The 21,601-nt window shown below is 35.8% G+C and overlaps 1 protein-coding gene across 6 annotated transcripts in view; it reads left to right on the top strand.

The window, feature by feature from the left end:
- Window positions 1–19,173, top strand: part of RGS12 (regulator of G protein signaling 12) — a 90,259-nt gene extending 71,086 nt beyond the window's left edge. For 3 of the 6 annotated variants that reach the window (XM_086746687.1, XM_086746690.1, XM_010118041.2), the window contains 5 exons: window positions 843–969; window positions 1,919–2,015; window positions 3,518–3,594; window positions 4,106–4,259; window positions 6,862–9,017. In XM_086746687.1, coding sequence (XP_086602813.1) covers window positions 843–969; window positions 1,919–2,015; window positions 3,518–3,594; window positions 4,106–4,259; window positions 6,862–7,496 — 1,090 coding nt within the window. In that variant the 3' untranslated portion in view covers window positions 7,497–9,017. Of the gene's footprint in view, window positions 1–842; window positions 970–1,918; window positions 2,016–3,517; window positions 3,595–4,105; window positions 4,260–5,339; window positions 6,771–6,861; window positions 9,018–18,487 lie in introns of those variants that run through there. The other 3 variants (XM_086746691.1, XM_086746688.1, XM_086746689.1) reach the window with 3 other exon arrangements.
- The last annotated feature ends 2,428 nt before the right edge of the window (window positions 19,174–21,601 follow it).

Raw genomic sequence — 21,601 nt, 5'->3', positions numbered from 1 at the left:
ATAGTTTTCTTAGTGAAAAGCCTGCCCTTGTTTTCATACGGTAGTATCCTTATAGTGAAATGTGGCTGGTATGGAGGAATCAGGGCACAGATGAAGAGCATTTAAAAACAAAAACAACTAGACACAGTTCTGTGCAGAGAAATAGACATAAATGGAATAGTTGTTTGGGTTTAAAAATTTTTTTTACATTTCTTTATTTTTTGCTATTTTGATTAAATGATATAAAATTGCATAGTAGACTCTGAAGAGGACTGTCTTTATCCTTTAAATTTCACCTGAATTGCTTTTACAGCTTTGCATATAAGTTTCTCTTACAGCAATTTCTTGTGATATGGTGGCATCTAGCCAGAAATCAGCATCATCTGGAATTCCACTGTTTTTGTTTCCTATGCTTAAAAATAAAAATTCCTGTCCAAGCCCATCTGAAGTGATTGCATAGGACATTGTGAGTGTCTCTTGTGGAAGTGGAAAGAAATATTTTTCTTGCATCCAAGGCTGTAGTACAGGCATGGAATCACTTTGGAAGCACTCTGGACCAGAATGGTCAGAGCAATCTCACTGTAAAAATGAAAGTGCTATGGAATGTATCTAATTGATCTGAGGATCACCGTGCAATTAGATTGACTCATGCCTTCACTTAACTCGAGCGAGTGAAACAGTGGAAGTTTTATTTGTATTAGAAGTGCTTTATACCTTCAAGTTAGGATGGGTTTGTGCTAGTGAAGTTCCAGGGTCACTAGCTGTAAACTAGGATAGCTCTGTTGTAGATGGGATTTTATATATTTTGTACATTTTGTTTATTGGAATATTTCATACTTAATGTTACAATTGATATGTTTCAGGCTGGATCTTGTTCCAATCAATCGATCAGTTGGTTTGAAGGCTAAACCCACCAAGCCAGTAACAGAGGTCTTAAGGCCTGTGGTTGCAAAATATGGTTTAAATCTTAATGAACTTGTGGCAAGACTAGTAAGTATCTTTTGATGTAATTCAAGCTGCACTATTTTTTGTCTGGAGAAGATCATATGATAGTCCCTGAAAATATTCTTATCCTTATAATTAGGCATTAAAATCTCTATTTATAACTGCATATTGAGAGGAAAATACATAGTAGTCATAACCATCATGCTTAATAGTAACTACCTCAAAGCTATAGTCTGCATCAGTTTTATATTCTCCGTCAGAATAAATCCAGCATCTGAAATAATAGAGCCTGAACTTAGCTTCTTCTAGAGCTCAACTTTTCCCATTATGAACCCAGGAAAGTTGATTGAGATGAGTTAAAGTTATTGTTCCGTTATCTTGGGAATCATGAAAGTCACCTCAAATGCTCTCGCAGACAACCTCTGCAGAAGCAGACTGATTAAACTTCCCTACTACTGAACACTTGGCTAGCATTTTTTCTATTCTATTATGATGGAATATCAAGGAATGGAAAGTTACTTTTGTGATACGTGTAGAATGTATACTGTCTTGGCTGAACCAGTCCAAGTTTTTAAAGTAACTGAAAAGCATGTTTGTATAAAGATAATTTAATTTAATAAAATTACAAAATTAATAAAGTACAACCAATTTAGAATATAAAATAATCTTAGACTTCCTCTGAAAAATATGATCTGCTGAACATACCCTAGTGGTCCTAGAGTATTTGTGCATGCTTGCAAATTGGATGATTTTTTTTCTCCTTGAATTTTTTTTTCCCCATATACCATTCTCCTCACATAGATGAGTTACAGACATTGTAATCAAGGTAGTTTTACACAAATTGAATAAACATTTTTTAAATTATAGAAGATAGATATATTGAGACTACATTGAAATGTAAAAATGCTTTGCTCATTTTCTTTAAAAAGACTGCATAAATTTGTTCTGAAAACAGCTTTTTCTCTATTATATACAAACTGTCCTCCGACTTTAGAATGGTGAGCAGGAACCACTTGATCTTGGTGTCCCTATATCTAATCTGGATGGTCAGCGAGTTGTTCTAGATGAAAAAGAGCCAGCAAAGGGTAAAGGTAAGTTGGTGTAAAAGCTTTTATTTATGATGTCAAGTCAGTTTTGTAAGACCTGACTTCGCATGCTGTTGTTGCGAAGGTGAGGTAAATGTGGTTAGACTTGGATATGTCACATGTGGCATATATTCTTTTTAACTAAAAAGGACTGCAGTTTGTAAAGATTGAAGGTAGATTCATCTGGTGATACCAAGTACTTTGCTGTTGCTGTAAGAAATTTTGCACTAGTAGTACTTGAATATTTACTTGCACTCAACCATAGATACACATACGCTTTCAGGGACATAGTGCTTAGTAATAATAATAATGAGAGTAAAATGCCAAATAACTTCTGTGAATTTGGCAATTAATTAATAAGAAACAATTTGTATAAGTAAAACAGATGCACTTTGTGCAGCAGCTAGATACACTGCTATGATAACCCCCTCCTTTAGCATAAGAAAGTAACAGAGCCTACATCTCCAGTTTTAAGTGATGATTTCTCGAGATAATACTAAAAAGGATATAATTGGTGATTTTTCTGGAGAAAATAATTTGAAAAATAGAAGTTGATCAGCTGAAGAGCTGACAATCTTTTGGCACTATTAACATGCTAGATTTATGTAAGCAACCTTGAAAGTAAAGATTTGGTTTCATTAGGAGACCTTTTTATAGATACAGAACACTTAGTTTTAAAAACAAAATTAGATGTGGTTAAATTAAATTGACTTAGAGCAGAGATCCTCTTTGAGGAAGAAATAGGAGAATAAAGATGGAGGTGTTTATTGAGGAGAATCAGATTTGTAATTTTTCTAGGAAACAGAACCAGTTGTCATTTTGAAAAAAGATATCAATCTAAATACTCACACAGAATAATCAGTTTAAGGATTACAAGTAAAATTGTAATCCTGTGTGATGCCAACTGCTATAAAAGCCTAAATCATAGAGGATCATTCTAGCAGCAGGCTGATTCTGTGTCAGTATACCAGTGGAAAGAAGCCATGATTGTGTGTTTGCAGCTCAGTCTTTGGTTAGTCCATTTGTTGTAGGCAGATGTAATTTGAAAGAGTCATTTAGTTACTTAGAAGTGGACAAGGAGGATATGGGCAATGTCTGGAAAACAACTGATGCACAAAACAGGTTGGAAAAGAGTCACATTACCTTTCAATTTTCTGATGAATTATTTTTTTCTTGTTTAAATCCTAAATTTGAGAATTACAAACTGAATTATTATCTGAGATTTGAAATGCTATTTGATCTAAATAAACTGAAAATTTAGGGGAACTTAAATGAAACTTCAGCATCTTTAAAAGTATTGCCAGTATTAGGAAAATGTGAAGATAAGAGGGAGACTCTGGTAGGTGTTGACTGAAAAGTGTTAGGGGACCCAACTGTGCTGACTTTATTTTCTGAATACATCTTCGAGAAACTGGAAAGCCAAAAATCTCTTTTGTGCATCGTTACTTAAATATTACTTCTTTTGGAAATTATAAATTTGTAGTTACGGAAGGTATCTTTATGTTCAGTGTTTACAGATAAACAAAAAGGTGCATCAGTAAAACAGAGTGCAACTGTAACTACTTCAAGAAATCAAGTATCTACTGTAAGTCTTCTGCAATGATTTTTGTCTCTAAGATCATCTTTTGTTTCCTTGTGGAATTCTAGACTACATTCATCCATTATTTTGAATCAGCCAAATTATGTAACTAGATTGAGTATAGTTATAATTCATCCGATACTTTTCCACTGTCAAGAGCATTTATTTGTGAGAACTTTGTCTTGTGATGAATCAAATAGCTCGTTCACTGTGTTGTATTTGTTGTTTCGTGTCTCATTGGCTTATCTATATTTAAAAATTATTGTATTACTCTGAAATTCACTGCCCCTTTCTGTAATGTGAATTCTTCAGAGTAAACAATATTATATTTTATTATATATTTTTAGGAAGTACTATGGCAAATGTTCTTTGTAATCAAGACTGAACTAAAACATTTGTTGTAGTGGTGTTAGAGAAATGTGTTTTCAAAATAACTTTTTTATTCACTTAGACCATATTATGTACAGAATGATATAGCCTAAATGTAAGTAGTACCTTAACTTTCCTTCTAATGCAGGGAGAGGGAAGAACTCTAGGAAAGTCTAATTCTATCAAAATGAAAGGCGAAAATGGAAAAAATGCTAGGGAAGTCCGGCTGTCAAAGAGAGAAGACTCTATTGCAAAGATTGGGAAAAAAAAATGTCAGAAAATAAATTTGGATGAAGCAGAGGGTATGTGAACTTCCTAGTTTATATACTAACATAAGTAGTCTTAGAAAAGTGAGAGTTGTGTATCTGTGTGGGAAAAGGTGCCGTGTCTTTAATACTGCATTGTGAAAATCATCTTCATGATCCTTATATTTTTGTTTGGTACTGTGTTTGCATTGTAAAGTTTTTGAAGCTAAAAGTGAAATTTTAAGAATGCCGAAAGATAGGTGTAGGTGCCTACTGGGGTTTTCAAAAGTGAAAGCTACCTAATTCCAGGTAAAATAAAAAGAAATTAATTACTCAGTATGATTGAATATGCCATTCAATACCCTTTGCAAGCAATGTAGAAGCTTGCCTGTCTATTCACCTTTACATAAGAATCTTTAACTCACTGAAAGGTGTTCTGCACAATGGTTTAGGCCCTAACTTACTCAGGTAAGAATTTTGGAAAATTTTGTGCTCTAGTCTATAACAGTTACGATCTGATGACTGTAGAGGAGCTGTGATGGGCAAGAGTACAAGCTTGAAAAGGTGGTTAGAAGTAGAAATAATCAAGGAGGGGTTATTGATAATCTGGTATTCTGAGTCCTATTTTTACCTTCAATTACATCTTAATAGTTTTTGGTGATATAATTGGAAAAGAACTCATAAGAGAATTTGCTTTCTTAAAGAAAGATGCTCATGGGAGAAAGAGGAATAAAAATATTGTAGCAGTAGAAATCTTGACATACCACCCTCTGCTCTGGGCATTCTCTGGAGCAATTACCTGTCTTGTCAGCTCTACATGTTCCTCCCCATTTTCCCAAGTAGAAAAAAATCAGAAGACATCTTTTGCCCACAGATTAAAATTTACTCCTGAAGTTAGCTAATATGCATATCTAAAACCTGGTTACGCACAGTTTTACAGAAAGTGAATGTTCATCTGTGAATACATGTCCACTGACTGAAATGGAAAAAAAAATGTTGTGACTGAAACTTTTATTGCAAAATAGATTTTTGTTAATATGTTATTACAAAATACTAGTGCATTTTACATTATTTTCTGTTGCTTACTATTTTGTTAACTTGTTTTCCATATTTTAATATCTTCATTTTTCTTCCTAGGGCTGAGTAAAACATTAACATAATTTGAAAACTTCAGAATTCGAGGCTTTCACATTTTATTTTGAATTTTGTGAAATTTGTCCAAGTTTGGAAAATACGTACCAAATGTTGTAGACTGTTTTTTAATGGAAAAAAAACCCAACAACTGTTCTATGAAGTTTGAAATTTCAGAAAGGAACATTTTTGTGTGACATATATTAGAAATGTTGCATGTTTTAATATGCATACTGCCATTTTGCAAAACTTTGGCGATAAGAAGTATTTTGAAGCTTCCATCTTGGCTACATTCAGATTTTATGGCATTTGACAAAGCATGTTAAAAAGTCATTTTTACAAATACATTGTAAAGCTTGCCAAATATGAGTAGAGGATTAGGAATAAGGTCATACGAGTGCAAGTGTATGACTTCATATTATGCTAAGTTAAAACTGATACTAACATTCTGTGCTTTATTTTGTAATGTTTTTTGCTTCAAACAGTATTTGTAAGATGGGCTGAAACTACTAATTTTAATTCATCTGTTGGAGATGGCCTTTTAAAGCATCTTTAATATTCCATAGTTTCAATGCTCTCCTTGAAAAATTAGGACCTGCAGAGACCCTCTGTCGAGTTACATATTTTTGTGTTTTTATGTTTTGTACCAAAGAGTTTATTTATTGTTGCAAAGCTTCTATTTTTGAGAAGTGGTATAATTCTTGGCTTATGATTGCTAAGTTTCTTATTGCCAAGTTTTAAGACTTTCTAGAACAGTGGTGATTTACTATAAGTATTATTTATATATAGAAACATATTAAATCATTGGACATTATTAAGGACATGATCAGAAAATCATTTCTAATTGTGTTAAAAGCTCTGTGTTAAAAGAAACTGCCCCATCGCTTTTCGAAATGGCCCCTTTGATGGTTATTGACTACCTATATGCTACTGATTCATTGCAGTACAAAGTAAAATGGGGTTACTTAAATCATCATCTGATCATGCCTTGTGATGATAAGATCCTGGATTAAAACTACACCATGAATTGAATTGAAACTGTGATGAAATGTTATTAAGCCGAGAGAAATTCAGTATAACAAGGAAGTTTGCAACATTTTGCATCTTTGAACTTCCAAATGGCATGGCTATTTTGGAGTTAGGATGGGTAGAAACCATCCAGAATATAAAAATGTGCACCTGTTGTCAGTAAGACCAGAGCCTTGTTTTGTATAAAGAATTAAAAAATCCTATGCGTGTGTACAGATTTATTAACTGCATAAAATAGAAGATGTGTTCAAGGCTCACTGAATTGCAGCTGTTCTAAACTGCAAAACTCTTGCAATAGCAATCCTGATGGTCTTAATTATAGTGATGCTAGTGAACATTGCTGCAGTTGAAAAAGTTCCTAATTAAATAGGATCTTATTTCAAGGCAGCATTGAAACAATTGAAGATCTTCATGGAAAATAAATGTGCTGAAAATTTACGTTTTAATGACATTGCACTTTCTGACAAAAACTTGTCAATTTTGGGTTTTTCCCCAATAGAATTTTTTGAACTCATATCCAAAGCTCAAAGTAACAGAGCAGATGACCAACGTGGACTGCTAAGGAAAGAAGACCTTGTTCTTCCTGACTTTCTTCGTTTACCACCCACTGGACCAGAACCATCTTCATCTACTCCTGCAGGCCCTAAAGGCCTCAACAAACGCGTTTCAAAAAATGATGGCAAGGATGGATGTACATCACCAAGTGGAAAACAGGAGTCCATACAAAACTTTAATGAAAATTCAGTTAAGAAAATGAGTTACGCAGAAAATAAGCATAAATCTGCTTTGACAGCACTCCACAGTCAGAAGACTTTCAGTGTTCCATTTAATACTCCATTGTCTCCAATTCTGCATGCACAGGAAAACAATGCAACAATATGGAAAAGGCAGTCAAGAGAATTACAAGCTGAAGGCATACAGATGGTAGATGATGAGAACGTGGCAGATTTGACTCTTGTGTCTGAAGGAGATATTAGCAGCCCTAACAGCACTTTGCTACCACCGCCTCCACCAACGCCACCGTCAGACATCAGTAAACTCTCAGAAGCCAACTATCCACCCCCAACTCCTTTTGCAGGTAATCAGGAAAAATCTGGATATCAAAGATCCAATTCAGGTATTTCTAGATTTTAATAGTCTTTCCTTTTATGTGAAACTGCTTTCTTGACACTGTTAATCAGTATTTGGCACCCATTAAAACAAGAAAGAAAATTCTCTCTGCACCTTAATTTTTTACAGAAAAAAAAAAAAAGAAAATAAAATATTTTCATTGCCTTAGTCTGTGCTAACTGTAATATTTCTGGTTGCCTTTAACAATGTACTTTTGTTTGGATTTGATATGTGGCCAAAAATGGACACATGCAGACGAACCTTTAAAACACATCTATATGCTATAATTCTCTCATTCTTTACCCTAGGAGTACAAACCAGGGTATCAGCATTTTGAGCTGCATAACACTGTTGCGTTCCAGATTTTCTGATCCATTTGTCCTAATGAGATACATGATTAGGGTTTGGAAGTTTAAGTGCTTTAGCAGGAACCCTAATTATGTGTTGAAAATTGCAGTACTGTTTATGATTAAAATCTGAAATGAATAAACCTTAATTTAAAAAATATTTCTCTAATAAATAAGATATTTGTGACTAAAAATAAAAATGTTACAGTTTCTTTTAACCCATACTTTGCTACACAGAGAAATAGAGCGCATCTATCACACTTTCTCCGAGAATATTCACACGTGAAATAGTTCTTTCTGTTAAATAATTTTAAAGAAAATATGTACCTTTTTTTTAGGATGTAAGTTTCATGGTGTAGCAATATCACAGAGCAATATTAGCCCAATGCTGAAGTATGAAATTTCTTTATAAACACGGACTCTAATAGTAATTGCTATTACCAGAAACAAGAGTTTGAAGACGATGGGGGTTGTGACATTGACATTTTACAGTCATTATACTGTACATTTTAATGTAAAATATAAGAAGAGGTATCTATGTGCTACATTTATTTTTGATGTTTCACAAACATATGGTGCCATGATTTGTATGATCACATTTTTTTGTGATGTGGGAATATACATTTTAATTATTTATCTTTTTACACAGAGTATTTGATACTGTTCTTTATCTGTATGGTTGATGATTTGTAAATACTTCTTTGGTTGTTAGATGCTTATAAATGGCAATGCAAATTATTTCATCCTCTTGGTATTTTAAAAACAGAATCCTTTATTAGTAGTATTTGAAATGTTCTATAAGCGCTACCACTTAATTTCTGAAACTGAGTATTGAACAGACTTGTAACCAGTGCCTACAAATAACAATACCACAAAATGTACTTCAGAGATATTGATGTGTATATGCATAGATTTGTGCTGGTGTCTTTCTGATGATACGACAAGTGTACAACATAGGTGTCAATTTGCATATTTTTCAGTGAGAACTGTTAAAAAAAACCATTTGCACTTAAAAAAAAACTTCATGAATTTCCAATATTTTAATGCATGCCATACATTTCTGTGTAACCACTGAACTGTAGCTTTCCCTTTTCCCACTTTCTACTTTTTACTTTGTAGAAATCTTTGTGTAGTTTTCACATGTATTTTGTATCTTTGTTCTCTCAGGAGTAATAAATTCTAGACCTAGTTACACAAACTGGTTTTAAGCTTTGATTTCCTTCGTTATTTAAAAACAGTTCTTTCAGGCTTGGACTAAGAATTCTGATTGAAATTCTCTTCTAATAGCAAAAAGAGTAATAGATATGAACTAGCAATTACCGTGAGACAAAGTTGACGAACTTTATATTTGGTAATAATGTACATGTCAAAGGGCAGATGCTGTCTTGAGATGCTGATAGGTCACATGTGAAATCCAGAGCATTGACATGTGCACCAGAAGGCAGATAAGACAGGAGATTTCTTTAAAATGAGCCATAACAGGAACTCCTGAAAGGAGAATCTCTTTTGTCTTTGGGTTCTTGGGCTAAACTTTATATTCATTACTTTCCTTCTTATTTTAAACTAAAGCAATTCTTTCCTGGTCTTTCGGAAATGAGCTGGTGATCTCAGTTCATTTGATGTGGAGTAACCCATGTAACAACCTCTCTATTTGGTAGTCTTGGATAAGAAATGAAGGGTTGGATGGGTGCTGGAACCGCACTACCCTTTTCATTCCTAGAGATGGGTCCTGCATAACAGTACTGTGAAGCCTAATTAAAAAAAAAAAAAAATACTGCAGAGGGGCTTATGGTGCTGTTACCTAGGTCTCGTTGTGTTCTGGGGGCTGAAAATGTAGTTTTTCCAAAAGTCACTGTGTTCCCATGTAGTCATGGGCCTCTGTGAAAGAAAAACGAAGCAGTTGGTGGTCCTGTAGCAGTTCCCCTTTTAAATTTATTCAGACTTTTCCACAACAAATGATGAATATCCTACATATTGAATTATTATATATATATTTTTTAACAGATTTTAATTTTCATGTATTCCAACTGGTCTGGTCTACTTTCACTGGTGATTGTGTTTTATTTTTCTGTCATAGTCACCTGTGAGAGACCTTCAAGTAATCAAAGAAATTAATTTTGCAAAACTAAAATCTTAGTTTCTCTTAGCTTTGTGACAAACTAGATTTTATCTGTATTTTTTAGGAACAACAAAAATCTAAAAGAAAGATGTAAAACACCTTCCTTTTTTGCTATAACCTTATTGCATACACTAACTTTGTTCTACACTCATCTCACAGTGCACTACTATTTTATGGGAACTGTATTCTACGAAAGAACGGTGATTTTATGGAAAAAAGTGTGGGCTGAAACAAAACTTTTCTATTCTCATGATTTCATGGAGTTTGCATGGAAAGACTATTCAATGATGTACAGTAATTATAATAAAGACTGCTGAAAACTATCTCCAGTCAATAATCGATATTTCAAAGGACTAAACCATTAATAATGGTTGCTTTTTTAAGTGCTTTAATGGTTCTCCATTCATAATCTCCTATCAATGGAAGATGCATTTCTGATTGGTTTATTGAATTAAAATGTTGGGATAAAAAGAAAAATAATGACTACATAATTTAAAGTGATCTGTAATCTTGGTTTCAAATTGCTATAAAGGTAAATGGCGTGTATGCTTACACTATGAGTTGGGCTTTTATACGTTGGGTTTATACATGCTGCGAGAAGGGCTGGGGGGACGAGGTTGGCCCGCGTGTTCTGCAGGGGGCACTTCGCTGACCGCAGGCTGATGTAGCAAAGCCAGGCCAATGTCCGTCCCCGTAATGGGTAACTCTTGAGGTTTTTTTTGTTTGAAGATCTAGAAAGCAAAATATGAATAACGGAAAAGCAAAATGAGGTTTGCATCACTCAGAGCTGTTGAGAACGATTTTTCAAACACAGATCTTAACTTTCTTAAATAAGTGAAACGTGTTTATGCTGTGGTAGCATTTAGCTATTGATTTGCAACACAAGAATCATTACTGATTCTAGTTGCGTTACGCATCAAGGGAAAATGTCTTTGTTTTTGAATAAGCCTGCTAGTTCTGGCAGGTTTCCCACTTTGGAAATCAGGGGTTTCTGGAATCTGACGACTAATTCTGAAATGCACTTACTCCATGTCTCCACATATAATAGTGGTGGTACCCATCTGTGCAAGAAATAACTTAATTATTGTGTGGTGTAATTGGCCTGAAGTGATGCATTCATTTTTGAAAGTGTTAAAATACTGATTTAATCTCTTTGGGTTTTTTTTTTGTTTTTTTTTTTTGGTTTTTTTTGGTTTTTTTTTTTAATTGCATGGTATAGTCTAGGTACTTTGAATGTTGTCCTGTTTTCCCCAGGGGTTTAGGCACATTCATTACCCAAGTGAAAAATAGCTGTCAGAGGCAGTCTTTCAAACCTCTAGTCCCCTCAAGAGCTGTGAATATCAAGCCAGGGGCCTTGCATTAGTTTATTTATTCAGCGATATTCCACTGGGGCCTGTGAGTTATTAACTGGGATTGTTTCCTCTACCACAAAGTCGGTGGGCATTTAGTCTTAGTAACAACTGGGCTTTTTCAGGGAGTACCCTTTCATTCTTAGATAGGACAATTTGCCACAATCTGCACTGAAGATACACAGACTGTGGGTTCAATTCCATCAAATTGTTCTTCCTTCTGTTATTTAAAAAAAAAATTTTTTTTTTTTTTTTTTTGCATTTAGGATGAAAAATATTCTTAAAATGAAATTACAATTACAGCCACTGGAATTATTGCCTGCCAAGTAAGATGGTATTTTTTGGAGCAGATTTATAGACTGGATCCAGCAATTCAGTCAAATAAAGAGTTTATTCAAAACTCTCTTTTAATAGGTATAAAATGTCATTGGTTAAGATAGAGGGCCAGCTAGGGAAAATAAAAGCATGGTGAACTCCCTGGAATTATATTTATCCTCCATAGCCATATTACTAAAGGGTGAATTTAGATTCTATAAACAGTTACTTAACTTTTTCCAAAGACACTGCTTTGTTTCTGAAATAGATGAGCAATCGTATCCTCAAAATAAACTTGCTTCCTTTCTTATTAAAAGAAAGAATTATTTCAGAAATGGGATAGTCAGTACCAGAGCAAGGATGTTTTTGCTTTGAAAGATAAATTATGCAGAAATAAAATGCAGGGTGGACTCTCAGAGCCTGAAGCTGGCTATTGTTCCCAAAGACAAAAAAAATTTCCCAACTGCTCTTTTTTGTTATTCACAGAGAGGCTGCAGAACACTACAACCGAGGAACAGAGATCAGATAATTTCAGCCGTGTTTCTGTGACTTTCACTTTCTGGCTGCTAAACTTTTCCGTTTATAAGGATAATGAATTCCAAGTGCAAGAAACTTTGTGATGGTTAAGGAGATTAAAAATGATCATCGATAGATCTTAAAAAATTCAAAATAAACATTTACTTTTGAAATAAATTCTAAAATATGTAGTTAATATTTTACATAATATTTTAATTCACATGGCATATTTTAGAGAAAATCCAGTGATGTTTCCTATCTAAATCAGGATAGCCATGTAAATGAAAACATAAATGAAGTCAAAATTTAAGAAAACTAAGGGATTATGATGAAGAGATGTAAAAATAATGTAAATCATTATTTTTAAAAAAGGCTGTTGTCCTGCAGTTAATTATATCCTTACTAGTTCTGTGTAAATTTACAGAAGGTAATTGGATTCTGGATCAATATAAAGAAGTACTCGTGGGGATCCAGTAACACTAAGGCCAGAATCTGTTAATCCTCTTTTAGTCAGAGCATGATTAAATGGAAGAATTACATGTAGTACATGACTGAGATCAATAATAAACAAAGGAGAAGGAGAATTATGTTAAGTGCAGACAACCGGGAAGCGAGGGACGCCTTGAGGGATGATTATTTGAAATGTAAGCTTATTTCAATCAAACAGCAAGATACACATTTGAGAGAGAATTACAAATTTTATCACAGACCAGATAAAATATTAGAAAAATTACAACTGCTCTTTGAACCAAATGCACACTGGTTAAAACCAGATCTTGTCAAACACATGGCTTAGATTTGGCCGATGAAATGAATTTAGTTGAATTATTAGTTGAAATGTAACTCGTAGCCTGGCTAAACCACATTTTAGAATTTCTTAATTGAAAAATAACATAATGAATGGCAGATTAAATTAAAACTGATTCAAGTAATTCAATCCACTATTTCCCAACATACTACTCTGCAATAATTAAACCTGCTGTTACCAACTACTGATGGAAAAGCAAAACCAATGTTAAATGCTGGACGATCAAACTGAGGGCTGAATATTTGTACTGTTTGACTGTGGCAGAGATGTTTTGTCACGCCTGTTGTTTGGAAAGCATTAAACTGAAAATTATTTCAATTTTAGCAGTGGAGAAACAGAAAATGTAAGCAAATTGGCCAGAGTTATTGAGGCCATGCGCGTCGCTCTGGATCAAAATTCAGAACTTTTAGTTTAATTTATTCTTGGCCTGTTCCTGGCTTTTAAATGACGTTGTGTGCAGTTCCCTTTGGCAGAGAGGTATGTAAAAGGTCACTGCCCTCAGCCAACACAGTTTGTAGTGTTTCCTTTTTTGATTATATGTGCCACTGCTGAGCCATAGTAGTCATACCAGCTCCCTCTCCTATGTAATATTCAGAATTTGATTTTCCAAATAATGTTTTGTGCTTTGTTCTTTTGGTGGATGCTTTTGAGACGAGCGCAAGGAAAGAATTTCTATCCGCCCTGCGTTTCTAAACTTAACCCTGCAAATGTATTCTAGAAATTCCCAGGACAAAAGTGAACAGACTGGTAACGCAGAGTATTGCTGCTTTGTAGAATAATCCATTTCCTAGCTTGGTGCCCTCATTGTTACTGAGTCCGGTTTCAAGGCACTGAGTGTATGCTGCAGTTCGTCTTTCATCATGCAAGTGTAATACAGGATGTAAAGTCAAATTTCCCTTGAAAAGATTTGGCATAAACTGTAGCTAGGAAACTTTTATTAAATCCTCTTTCTCCTCAGTGTTGTATGAGTTAAGAGATAAAAGGACGGAAACTTTTGAAGGGAATTTAACCTGCAGAATTCTAAATTTTAAATGTAAAGTATCCTTTTCCCTTCAGAAGCATAGATCACTTTACAACCTTAAAAAAATAAATGCTTATGGTACTAACAGCACATCAGTCAGTGTGGAAGTCATTTATCCACCACTTAAAAGAATCCACATCTGGGAAGCCTAAAATTTTGAAGTACAATTTCCCAAGGTTTTAGGACAGGAAGGGAGAAGTGTCTTTCCCAGCATGAATCTGCCAGATTACATGTATCTTACAGAAAAGAGTTACTCATACTGAAATAGTTCCAGGACATCAAAGTGAACACCACTGCAGAGTGGCCATCGCAAAGCTACTTTTCTATAGCCTCATGTAAAAAAATGCTCTCTCAGCCAGCATGCCGTCACCTTGGGACAGGTTGTGTAGAATCAGGGATGAGAACGGCATCTGCCCAATCTCCCGCATAAAGGAACAAACCAGTCCTTCAACCTGGGGACTGAAAATGACGGATTGCATTTGGGGGTGGTATATGCCTCCAAATAACCAGTTCCAGGAGCTGTTCCTGAAAACTTTGGTGATTTCTTTTCACAAGAAATATATTATATTATATTAAGAAATATTTCAAACAGATTCTTCCCTGCTGTAAGGCAGCGCAAAATCATTAAACTGGAGCTCAATCCTTTGTAAGTGAGTATCTGATCCTCTCTGACATCAGAAGTTGAATGCCTGGCATCAGCCGTACAGAAATCACAGAGTATCCCTGCTACCTTTCAGTAAAACTGAGAGCCATCTACATAGTAAATGATTTTGACAAGAACAGTAGGATTTTAGCGAATCTAGAATGATAAGTGAAACACTGAATCTGCATGGAAGAGGTCTGTCTGTATGAAAATGGTGTTGGGAAAATGATGGAATAGAATTTAACCTTTGGTCATACGTGAAATCCACAAAGTATGGATTTTAAAATACAGAGCTTGTCTCCTGCAATGAAACTTAATAAGCATGTACTTGCTTTTATTAAAAAAAATATAAATATGGTGTGAATGGAATTAGATTGAGTATTGATCACTTAAAAATAACGGTGCTGAATTTCAGATCAGATCTAAGTTGCACTTTAACAATTGAACCATACCTAAAATTGGAACTAATAATTATGGTATAGAAAAAATATCAAAATAATACACAAAATCAAAATACCACCAAAAGAGAAATGGTAAAGGAAATGAGGAGATCAGCTAAAACACTGCCTGATCATTCACCTTTTGAAAAATGCAGACGAGTGCACTTGGCCTTCTAAGCAGCCATTTAGTCGTGAGTCTGTGAAGTAGCAGATCTCCAGTTTAAAGATGGGAGAAGACATGCATCATCCCATCTTTAAAGCAGCTGGAACACATTAACAGGATCAGATGCACAAGAAAATTCCCTTAGAGCTGCATGGAATGCTTCGCAGGGGAGCTGAAGACCACCAGTAGCCATGATTATGCTGTTCCAGGCTGTTTGGAAATTAATCTGTGCAAGTACTGCTCTAAGCGCTGGCTTCCTTTCCCTTCTGAAGTCAGGTAGGACATTTGACAGACTAAATTCAGGAAAATGTAGTATCATTCTTGACATCATGCAAGACAAAGCAATCCACAGAGATAGCCATGGAGGTTTTCATCACTTCAGTGCAAGAATATGTGAAGAGAAATTTCATCTGTGAAAGCTCTCTGTGCCTTAGATGGTGCCCTGTGTGGCTAAGTTTGCTCGAGTATTTGTTACTCAAAAAGAGAATATGAGGAGGAGACCAGTGCAGAAGTGTTGTAGGCAACATTTAAGCCTCATAAAGCTCCACTGAGTACATGCCAATCTTGAGTCTATTTTTAAAACTTGCAGGATACATTTATACACAAGCTGTGTTTGGGAATCTCTCCTATTGTTTGTGCTAAATAGCCTTGCTTCATAAATGCTTTTTTTTAAAAATTAGGAAAAAAAAAAAAGCCCATTAAAGTATTTTTCAGTGTAGTGCTACTCTTGAAATCTTCTTGTTTGGTGAGTTTGATGAGCCAAGATCTTTTCTACCCTGCCAGGAAATGATAAATCATCTTTAGAGTATCATCCCTTAGTAATTCCATATTCTTTTGAACCGGTATTTCAGATAAGACCTTTGCTGTTACTGTCCTGCTGCTAGGAGTAATTTATTAGATACTTCAGAGGGATTGCTCCTGAGAAGGGCATTAATAGAAAAAACTGCCCATAGTACAGATGTATTCCTCTTCAGCTGGGCCTATGTCTTGTGGAGCCCAGGAACTGACACTGACCTTTGCTTTGCTTTGTTCCTATTAGACACCTTGCAAGCCTAGCTGCTCTGTCTGGTGACTCAGTGACACCATAATTCCAAGACTTAATGGCATTTCTTACATTTAGCTGTAGAAAGACTTAGCACCAAATAAATACAGCAATACTTACAGCTTCCATAGCATTCCTCGTAGGAGTTTCCAGCTCTTTCATCTGCTGTACCCTGGTAATGCAGGCTGCACCTTTTGACTGTGGGAAGTGTTTCAGCTTAGCTAAAGTCAACAGAGCAATGGGACCTTATACCACCATCAAAGTTCTTTCTTTATATTACATTTAACAGAAGAATGCATTCTCAATATTAGGACAACTGGATGACTCATGCTGTGTCAATGCAAACGTCTTGGTGTAATTTCTCATTAGTGTGGCTTTTTAAAAATTAGTACCTCTTTTAAACCAACATGAAAGGAGAATCTGAGATCTTCCTCAAAGGGCCTAGAATAGTAGATTAGAAAGATCAAGAGTCCAATTCAGTACATTCATGTAAGATAAACATTTTAGAATAGAAGAATAGCATGTTGCACCACAGCCATGCAAACAGCAGTTAAAATTAAGCCAGTGTTTGGCTGCAGTAGGACGATGTAAACATGAAGCGTAATAGAGTCCCATTAAACGTTAGCTGTAATTTAGTAGGCTGGAGTCGTGCTGGGCTAACAGGGCTGAGAACGCTTTCTGCCTTCTCTGCTATTACTCAGCTAATTTGTTTGGAGTTTGAACAAATTCCTCTGAATGTAAAAAAAAGGCAAGCATTGCTGGTGTGGAATATCCACATTAATGTGGGGCTGCACTACAGCTAAAGCACTAAAAGAATATTGCACTGCTTAGAATTATTTTCATTAAATAGAAAGCTTTAACCCTTGAGAAAACTCTGCAGTGATTTGATTGAAACAGTATGAAATTGCTTTTTTTGATCCTTTTCATTTGCATTTTTCCTCTTCTTCATATAAAAAAGTTCTTGATTATAATGATTATGCGTTGAAATTTAATTTTCTTGCAAAAAAAAAACCACTGTACATATCACTTTATGGAAGAAACACAAATAAATATTTCACAGCCAGCTGTGGGATTTAAACACAAGTTTCAAGGGATTGGCGTGGCTAAATGTGCCAGTCAGACACTTGTGTGTACTGCGGCAAAAAGTTTAAAAATGGTTTAGGTAAGGCACGTTGGACAAGATGATATAAAAGACCAGATGGTATACATTGAAAAAATAAATTAAATGTGACATGGAAGCCCTTACTCAGGTCTGCCTTTGAGCCTTGAAAGTTTTTCTGGTTTTTTTTTTTCTTGGATATTGGTTGGTCTAATAAAAGCAGTTCTCTCCCTGCAAATTTTGCTCCTTTTTATAGGGGTGGGCACCTCAACTACAGAAATCACGTTGATAACCATGGTGCGAATCATTAAATCAACTCATTCTTCGTCCTTCCCTTCGTGTTGCCGGTTGAAACAGGCAAACAGCTTTGTCTGCGTTTGCTTTAACAAGTGCCTAGCAGTCTGCAGTGTCACACCAACACAAAACCAGCTTTTGGGGAACTCGGGGTTTTAATCTAGGATTAACTTGGGATAGTAACGACTTTGTATGAATGGTTCTAGAGAACAGGCCCAAATCTTACCAATTGTGATTTTTTAGAAGCACTGTACCAAAAAGGAACTTCTAGGTTAAAAAATATCACACATAACTCAGGTGTTTCTTGACTGTTATTTCTTCTTGTCCTGTAAACCGTGGCCCATAATTGCTCGGTTGCAGTTCAGGACAGTGAACTGCAACTTCAAATCAGGCTTTCTTGGTCTGCTTGAGAGTTACATCCAGCCAAGTAAAAATACTGTCTCAGCAGGGATTTGGTACTGAAGGCCAGTTCAACTCAAGGAACATGTCCCGTTCTGCCCCAGTGGAAGCTCTGTATTCTCCTCCTTCACCTCTGGGTTTACTGATGTGTGAGTTTTTGTTCTAGAGGTGTAGATTATTAAGCAGTTATTTTTAATGGAGTATTTTAAGAAACTCTGAAAAATGCTAAATTAAGACAGATACTTATTAATATTTTACATTAATCTTTGAGATCTACTGTTCAGTTACCTACTTGGTCCATCTGTAAGTCTCCTTGATGGGGCACAGGAATATCCCAGCTGACTATCTACCATTAGTGCTTTAGAGGAGGCTGCAATATTGAAACCTGGTAAAACCAAAAGATACATAACTCTCCTGTTCTGTTTTATTTTTGTTTGTTTGTTTTTGATTCTTCTGTTAGGTGCAAACCACAGAAAGAAAAAAGATTCACAAGGGACTCCAGGAAACTCTTGTGAGCAAACCTCTCACAAAGTGAAGACCAGCAGAAGCTTTAATCCTCCTGGTGTGAGAGAGAACCCCAGTACAGAGCTCCCTGTAAACCGGATAATCGATGTGGATGGGGTCAAACTGGAAGACACTGGCACACGCTCCTGTGATGATTCTGAAGGGAACCTCAGCTTTGAAGGTTACATCTCTGAACTGAGATCTTGCCAAGGGAGGATGAGGACTGGAGTTTATAGGACATCAGACCTTCCGTCTATGATTGCTGTCAAGAGTGAGAAGAATAAGGGCACTGAGAATCAGTATAAAGCTACTTTTGTTTAAATCTCTGCTTTTAATTATGAGTTCTGGTATTTTTACTTGGCATCAGCAGCAATGGAGATATGCCTTAGAGACTTGTTTCTGCAAGTTATAAGTTGTTTTCAATACCTGTTGCTTTCAATGAGCCTGCCAGACCGTCTCTTCTGATATGAATTAGAACCCATAAAATGAAAAAATAGTATTTCAGTGAAAGTATTGAGCTATTTGTTTTTGTTCTCTTACCATTTCTATATCATTTTCTCTGGGATTATTCCATTGCACAGTGCAATTAAAATTATTATTTCCAGTCTTACCCTTCTTGTCTTTAATAAAGACAAACTCACTTTAATTTCCCTATCCAAACTTTTTATTTAAGATAATTTCAGTTTAAACTTCTAATGTTTTTTCCTGGTCTGCAGAATTCCCTGTGTGTCCGTAGACTTTTGAAGGGGAAGTAAAATCAGTTACTGGCGCAAACAGGTTAGGATTATTTTCTTAATATCTTCCTATCTGTCTCATAACGTTTGGGAAGAGGTCCAAGTGGAATTCAGTCTTGCCTAATGCATTGCCTGGATGGATATATGCAGTAAGACCATTGTTATACAAGCTATCAGAAGCAAAAAAAAAAAAGCTGTGAGTTTCCTGTGCTGCGAATAATAGCTGCTCCTGTAGCCAACACTGGTGCAATTCCATACCAGAAGTGTATACACCACTTACACAGTGGTGGGAGGGTCATCCAGGTCCCTCCTCATTACTGCTCTTGGTCTCTTTTAGCTTTGGGGGAAGGTGAATTTTGTTATTGCTCTGTTGATAAGTGGTTACGTGCCCCTCATTCTTCTTATTGTTGATTCAAGTTTCAGTTAATCTTCTAGCCTTGGGCAGAGTTTTGAGAAAGAAAAGGTGCTTAATACTACTGAACATGTTGCTTTTGCCACCCGCTCCTCTTCCTCCTTTCCCATTTCTTCAGAAGAGGTTATGAAGCTGGACAAGCAAAAGGGCACGTGAAGAAATGACAGCGTTGGACCTCTGCTCATCAATGTGAAACAATACTGAGTGTATATATTGCGACCTTCTGGTGGTTCACTGCTTTGAAATTATTGTGAGACCTGAAATGTCATATTGCATAGCTCCTAGACTGCAGATCCGCACAGGCAGTAAGTCTAAAGCATTACAGTCATTATTCATTTGTTTTTTTTCTTTTGTCCTTCTTACTAAAGCCTACCAAGAATTGTGAACAGCTGAGAATACTGGAGGCAGTCATTCAGTGTCTTAAACTCAAATCTGTAAGATGAGAAAGAAGTACATAAAATTTTGTAACAGTAAAGATTCCTAAGCACTCAGACTATACCTGTGCTGATGGTAAAGGAGGAAAGCTTCTATACTGATCCATAGGATAGTTGTTTTATATTGTACTATATATCACCTGTGTGGGACACAAGGTAACAAAACAGTCCTAGTCCAATGAAGTGAAAATATTTAAGTATCTATATATTTTTAAAGTGTTTTTCTCATGTTACTTTTTTTTTTCAGTATTTTGCTAATAATTGCCCATGATAGGACATTTCTTTGTACAGATAAATGGCCACATTTTTTCCTGTCTTACAGAAAATTAATAGTTTTGTTCTAATCAAGACTCACATTACACCAGTCAAACTCAAGAGAGGGCTTTTTGACCTGTGATATGCTTTGCACTTTTTGTGTGTCTTGGAAAATAAAATCCTAACATCATAGAGGTAAAAGCTCGAAATTCAAATACAATCATTACAGTCTTTATTACTCTATGATCAGTATTTTAGATGAAACAAGGTTGCTTATCTTACATAGTGCATGTGCACTTAAGTCATAGAATCATAGAATCTCAAGGTTGGAAGAGACGTCCAAGATCATAAACTGGAACAGGTTGCCCAGAGAGGTGGTGGATGCCCCATCCCTGGAAACGTTCAAGGCCAGGTTGGACGGGGCTCTGAGCAACTTGATCTGGTTGGAGATGTCCCTGCTTATTGGAGGGGGGTTGGACTAGATGACCTTTGAGGGTGCTTTCCAACCGTAACCATTCTATGATTCTATTATTCTATCAAGTCCAACTGCCAACCTAACACCACCATGTCCACTAAACCATGTTCTGAAGTGCCATGTCTACATGTTCTTTGAAAACCTCCTGGGATGGTGACTCCACCACTTCCTTGGGCAGCCTGTCACTAAAAGTGACTTTTAATGAGCAATACAGAATTCTAGAGCTGGAAAAAGAGACAGCTGACGGGAGATATAATAAAGTCTGAAAAACCTTGAGTGCCATGGAAAGGGTGGATAGGGATTGACTATCACAGTCTCATACAAGAATTAGGGGCCATCAGACGAAGCTGTCAGAAGCCAGGTTCAAACCAAAGAGCTGGTTCTTTACCTTCTCCTGTTTCATTTCCACAAGCCGCTGTGCTCAGGAAAAAAGCAAACAAAAGTGCTGTTATTCAATTCTGAGTGCAGCAAACTGGATTTGACTGTATCAAGGATTCAAAGGGAATTCGACAGCATAGGAGAGTCAAGCTGTATGCAAGAAAATGAAGGATGTGAAAGAAGGGAGTTTTCTTTAACGCAGGGAAAAATCTTGGCACAATGCCTGGAAATCCTGTAAACAAAGGGACATGGGAAAAACATTCCTCCTCGCGCTGCACTGTTATGCCAGTTACGGGCATATTGTTTAAAAGAATGACTTCTTAGCTAGGACTCATGGAAATGAGTTCCTTACACTTAGAAATAATTTATAATATTAGCTCTT

This window comes from Chlamydotis macqueenii, chromosome 4 (genome assembly GCF_036417535.1).
Source record: "Chlamydotis macqueenii isolate bChlMac1 chromosome 4, bChlMac1.mat, whole genome shotgun sequence".
Lineage (NCBI taxonomy): Eukaryota > Metazoa > Chordata > Aves > Otidiformes > Otididae > Chlamydotis > Chlamydotis macqueenii.
Note: the sequence above shows the minus strand (reverse complement) of the source record. Positions and strands in the feature narration are given on the sequence as shown.